Consider the following 6,507-nt stretch of genomic DNA (forward strand, 5'->3'; position numbering starts at 1 on the left):
ATTTAGGTCTAAATATATTTTAAAATCTTGCTCGATGAAACCCGAGCTCGAATATGATATTACTAGCTCTCCCATGCGCCTCAATTTGAACTTGAACTTTAATCCAATTCTTACATGCATAGACTCCATTACTATATAGTATAATTTTTTCAAATCGAATTTCAAAGCCCAAAAAAAATCAAATCGAATCGAGAATACAATGCTTGTGATGAAAGTAAAATACTTAACAAAGACGATTTTTTTTTAAAATAAAAAAAATTAACTCTATGTGGTGATCGATCAAGAAGATATATAGTAGAAAGTTTGATGAACCAACTTTTTCTCTAACAATGTCTGAACACTCACATTATAAGACTTGCAAAAATATTAGAGGACGTCACTTGTATTTATTTTTCTTCTCGCTTCCTCGTTTAAGCAAAGCTTTTTTCGTTAATATCGGAGTCACCATACATACATCAATCTTATGTCATATATATATGTATATATTATTGTAGTTTTTTATATTATGAATTTATGATAATATATATAATCTGGTGCATGCAAATATTCAATATTCCAAGCCGGTGAAGATTGAAAAATATATCGATATTTTCCAATAATTCCCGATTAATTTGTACATATATAATATTAACTTTGTTAGACGACAGCATGCAGAAATCAATATCTGGAGTCTTAACCGGAAAAGGAGATAACAAAGTGTATGATTTCAAAGTTATTTTAGACGATAATTAAGAAACAACGAACGATTACATATATACAAATGCATGCATATATATACAATTTTCAGATTGATTCTGGTAGACACCTTTCAATATTAATGATCCATCACATATTTCTTAATTTGATCAAAATGGTTTTTGAACATAAAAATATATATGATTGTATTTTATTTTATTACTATATAAATATATATAAAGATTAAATAAATGCCATGCAAAAAGATGCAATGAATGACGAAAGGGGGCTACCCACATTGCGTGCATGGAATGCATTGATTCAATTGCCCAAAGGGAAGCCAACACCTGTCTAGTCACTCTCTTTCTTTTCAAATTTTTTGCGACCTGGAGAAGTTCAAATCTCTAAAATACCCTTTTCATTTTGTTGTTCATAAATCAATCTTCATGGCGTCGACTATCACTGTTTATGCACGTTCACGCCGTTCCATTTTTTTTTTTGTTCAACCATTATTTTTAATTAAAATTTAAACATTTATGTGTGTGTATATCAGTATATGTATGTATGAAAGTCCCCATTTAACCAATTATCTGATAAATTTTTTAGTTCTAGCTCTAAGCTGCTAATATTTTTCTTTATTGTGTCGGAAATAATTTCTTTGGTTCACTAACTTTTTTTTATTCTGGTTTTAATCCACTAAATTATCAAAATTTTGGTTTTGGATTACAAACTTTGATTTCTTCCGCTTTCATTAATCAGTCTTATTTTATGTGACACCAGATAATAATGTTGATGTGATATCGAAAATTGCAAAATAAAAGCAATTAAACATTGAAAACTTTATTATTCAAAATAAAAAAAATGGGACAAATAAGTACTGTTATGCGAGAGAAGGCCGTATGGGTCAATAATGTAATTTCAGAATCTAGAAATAATTTAATGGAATGCAACAATGTCTCATTGACATACAGATGAAGACAAAGATATATGGTTATATATAATGGGGAGATACTCTATTTATTTTGGTAGGAGAGAAAGGAGGCAAGCCAAATCACAAGGAAACATTTCAGACAAATTACAATAAAAAAAATAAATAAAATGGGCAGGTCTCCTTGTTGTGACGAGACTGGTTTGAAGAAAGGTCCTTGGACTCCTGAAGAAGACGATAAGCTCATCAATTATATCCAAAAACAAGGCCATGGTAGCTGGAGAGCCCTCCCGAAAAACGCCGGTACGAACCGCGATTTAATTAGTTCATGTTTATGTCTTGATGATTGTTGATAGATTGTTGATTTTTTTTATTTGTTGTTTGAAGGTTTGAATAGATGTGGAAAGAGTTGCAGGCTTCGTTGGACGAATTATTTGAGACCCGATATCAAGAGAGGGAAGTTTAGTCAAGAAGAAGAACAAACCATTCTCAATCTTCATGCCATCCTTGGAAACAAGTACTATAAGAAATTATATATATATATATATATAATTCTTATAATTTAATGTTTGATTTCTTGAGTGGTGCATGTAATTGATTTTGTATATGTTTTGGAAAAATTAAGGTGGTCTGCGATAGCAACACATTTACCAGGGAGAACAGATAACGAAATAAAGAATTTCTGGAACACACATTTGAGGAAGAAGCTGATACAAATGGGGTTCGACCCGATGACCCATCGGCCCCGGACCGACATCCTTTCGAGCTTGCCTTCGCTCATAGCCTTGGCTAATCTCAAAGAACTGATAGAAAACCCTACATGGGAAGAGCAAGCCATGCGGCTCCAAGCCGAAGCCGTGCAGATGGCTCGGCTCAAGCAATACTTGCAACAATGCCTACTTGAGCCGTCACCAATAATCCCGGCTTTTCAGAACATTAATATTATTCCCAGTACTTCAAGTACTACTGTTCAGGATCTTGAAACCTTCAATATCCTCTCTGCTTTAAGCCAGCTAGAAACGGTGGAGCTGCCGCCGTCCGTCGCCGCCGGAAGTTTCCACGACTCGATACCCTTCTCCCATTTGCCGGACTTGCAAGGAGAACCGGCAGCCTTGGTTCAGGGTCATGATTATGAGGCGGTTCTAAGTAATGATCAGTCTCCGGCATCCACGTGGAATATTCCGGTGAGTCTTTCACCGTCTCCGCCGCCTGAAGCCGTCGTTGCGACGGAGACTTCCTTCACCAATACTGGGGATGCTTGCAGCACATCTAGCTATGGAGGGGCTCATATTTGGTCTGAACTACTTGACGACCCACTGTTTCATGATATTGCTTAATTAGCGCTTAATTACTGTTCAGTGATTTTTAGATGTTAATTAAAATAAGGTTTTACATTAATGTGTTTGGAGTTTTACGTTTTGTTTTTGTTTTTTGGTGGCTTCATTTTTTTTTTTTTCAAATTTTTTTGAGATCGATCACCCAAAAAACATATATATGACATTGTAAATTATATTTTATACTCCAGGTTTGTAATTTCATGATGATATAAAAAAAATTTCCTCCTATTTCTATGTTGATTTGGCGTATTGTTAATTAGATCAAATTTATTTTTTTCTAACATACAGATGTAAATAATTACACTTCGGAAAGTTTTTGCTAGCTTGACATAGTTTGAATATACAAAAATTCTTCGTGTAATATTATAAGTGAAAAGACAAGTATATATAATGCAGATATAATATATTATACTTTTATTAATACATGTACATATATACAATTACTAGTAATTAATAACTTAAAAAATTACGAGTAAATACGAAATTGTTTTTCTGACACAATATATATATATATATATATATATATATATATATATAATTATAAGGTATTATCTTTTTTATACAATATATATATATATAGTTACATTAATTGTTTGTTAGTATTTATTATTTAATACCAACATATAATAAATAATTTCTATATGATAATATTTTTGGAAATGCATATTTTTCATATTATTTTAAATAAATAAATCTATCCTTAGTGTTTCATGTATTACAAGAGTGGATTCTAAAGAAATCTATAAAAAGGATATTTTTAATATGTATATTATATAATTAGCAATATATATGTAAAACTATGGAAAAAAACAACAAAACAGAGCAAAAAACGAAATGACACGAATCTATGAACCAAATTAATAGTAAACCTAAAAATGCCGAAAGTCCCAAATTATCTATATTGTTAATCAATATATAAATATCCCTCTAACTTTTATTAGTCTTAATTTTCTCTTTTCAAGCCCTCTGAATTTCTCATCTCTCTAAAAAAATGTCATATTTATAGTTTCTTTTTATGAACGTATCATTTTTTTTATAGATCATTATATAAATATTTCTCACATATATACAAACATACAACGGATAATTCACTAAAATAACGAGTGTCTTTCAACCATTAGTAAGATATGAATTTACGACGTATCTAGATTTATTTACGTGTTAAATAAGTTTCTAGGCCTTTTCTTACTTTTCAACGTTTACAAGCATATGAATTGTTTAAGATTTACATGGTCTCGGATCAGATATTATGTAAGCAAAATCTTCCCATTAGGAACCAATGTCAATCATGACACTAAATAATGGAAGGAGTAATTAAGAGTATTTCTACCTCATTATTTTCAATATTGAACATATTATATTTGGAATTTTATATTATATCTCAAGTCCTTTCCAACTATATATCAAAAACTTTATGGATCCACAGCTCAATGAGTAATTTTCTCATGCCAACCACTCCAAAAAATTTTGTCAATATTGTTTATAAAATCATCCATCCACCACAACTTTTGATTAATAACATGGGATTTGTGATTTAACATACTTTAAGAAACAATATTGTTTTTGAAAAATTTGTATACATTTTTATTTTCCCTAGCTAATATTATTTAGCTATTTCTTATTCTATCCTACTTAATTATTTTGAGTTGGTTGACTAATCGATCAATGTCAAATAAAAAGTGACGCATATGGATTCTCAATCATAGGAGAGGGGCCCAAGTAGTTAGGAACACATAGGTTTAAAAATTAATATATGTCTTTTTAGTAACAACAACATTGAAATTGATAGTTCGATATTGCCCATTTTCTACACGAATACTCCATGTATTACTTAAATATTGCGACAATTGTAAAGTGGATTCAATTGATTAAACATTTGTGGCTGCTGCCATCAAATTGACCATTATCGCTCAATTATTTCTTTAATAGCTAGATTCTGATGAGACCGTAATAATTTAATTTACTCTTTTAATTAGATGTGATTAATACGTTTATATCTATTTATCGATTTACGCAAATTAATATATCATAAACATGTAATTAAAATAATTAATTATAAGTAAATTAATCATATTCATTGGACTAGATTAATTGATGTTACACTTACGTAGCTTAATGCGCGCATCAAACACGTAAATGTAAAATGATTCGTTACGTAAATACATAATTCCAAATATCAGATGTCACTCATTTATAGTTCACCAGATTGTTTGCAAGACGATATATGCCATTCACATGTACGTATACTCTCCAAAGCATGCATGTGCAAAATTATTAGCGAAAATTCATTAATTTAACACAAGAACTTGATTAATTCACAAAATATAAAATATTTCAAGCCGAAAAAATTCAATGGGTTCCATTTTAATATATATATATATATATATATATATATATATATATATATATATATATATATTCGAAGAAACAAAATTAAACATTATCAAAGCAACTATTGTGTTATTAAATGAAATTAACCGAACTACCGAATTAAGTCGATCATTTTTTTTATTTAATTGGTAGTTTACTAGTTTTGGTCACCCCTACGCGTATGTATTATACGTACATGTATATGTACACACATATTGACAAATTTATCATGTATAAATGCAGAAGTCAATTTTTAGATGGTTCATTGTTGACATTATTGTATCATTTCTTTCTGGAAAAAATGGGAACTTATATATACTTGTTTTATATAGTAGTGATCGAATTAAGATCCTAAAATTCAAAAGGGCCGGTGCGGTGACCATCCTAGTTTTAATTACTTGTTTGAAATGAACTTTAATTAGCTCAAAGTCTTACAAGAAACTGAGTTGAAGCTTTCAATTAATTTACTCTATAGTTTTAATTACTCTCTCACACACACACAAATATGTAAGCAAATACATATATATGATTTATTTGGGAATAGTCATTATTTTAGTGAAGACTATACAAAGTAGGTAGGAACAAAGCAGCAAGTTGCAAGGATTTAGTTAACCTTACCCCAATTAATATATTAGACCCCCCGCTTAACATATATAGCTAGATGATCTCTACTTTAGAGAAGTCGGCATTCATATACCACTTCAATTGTATGTATTTCAGTAGCGATTTTTAACAACTTATATAGGTGTTTTTACGAACAATCGATTACGGAAATCGGTTCATCGGTTCAGTACTAACTTCTGTGATATATATAGATTTCAAGTTATGATATATAATTCACATTGTGTTGCTAGGCGTTCATAAGAAATGAAATGATCTAAGTTTTTTTTAAAAAAAAAAAAAGTTTGATTCTTGATTTTTAAAAGTTTAAATTTCCATATATTTTTGGGAAAGTCACAATTTGATTTATTATATAGCTTAAAGGAGTAAATAACATGTTCCCTGTATGAGTCAATGTCAATGAGCAGTTCATGCCGTGCTAATGCACGCAGTCTCATTCATCGTCTTAAAAAATCAATGAACATATCATTATATAATTTAATTAGTAAGTATTAAAATTTAAATTTAAATTAAGCATCATGTACTTAGTAAATTGAAGCAAATAAATGTAACTGTGAACTGATCGAATCAAACATG

The 6,507-nt window shown here is 29.9% G+C and overlaps 1 protein-coding gene across 1 annotated transcript; it reads left to right on the top strand.

Moving 5' to 3' along the window:
* The first annotated feature begins 1,773 nt into the window (after positions 1-1,773).
* On the top strand, positions 1,774-3,029 carry LOC140884236 (transcription factor MYB53-like). The gene is made up of 3 exons (XM_073290928.1): positions 1,774-1,906; positions 1,991-2,120; positions 2,229-3,029. The coding sequence occupies exons 1-3, from the start codon at positions 1,774-1,776 to the stop codon at positions 2,938-2,940; spliced, it is 975 nt and encodes a 324-aa protein (XP_073147029.1). The 3' UTR covers positions 2,941-3,029.
* The last annotated feature ends 3,478 nt before the right edge of the window (positions 3,030-6,507 follow it).

This window comes from Henckelia pumila, chromosome 2 (assembly GCF_033568475.1).
Source record: "Henckelia pumila isolate YLH828 chromosome 2, ASM3356847v2, whole genome shotgun sequence".
NCBI classification, from domain to species: Eukaryota; Viridiplantae; Streptophyta; class Magnoliopsida; order Lamiales; family Gesneriaceae; genus Henckelia; species Henckelia pumila.

What these genes read in the sequence shown, in the direction of transcription:
- LOC140884236 (XM_073290928.1), top strand. Translation starts at nt 1,774, where the DNA reads ATGGGCAGGTCTCCTTGTTGTGACGAGACTGGTTTGAAGAAAGGTCCT. An exon ending in AGCCCTCCCGAAAAACGCCG is followed by an intron (nt 1,907 to 1,990) that starts GTACGAACCGCG and finishes TGTTGTTTGAAG; the next exon opens with GTTTGAATAGATGTGGAAAG. An exon ending in CATGCCATCCTTGGAAACAA is followed by an intron (nt 2,121 to 2,228) that starts GTACTATAAGAA and finishes GGAAAAATTAAG; the next exon opens with GTGGTCTGCGATAGCAACAC.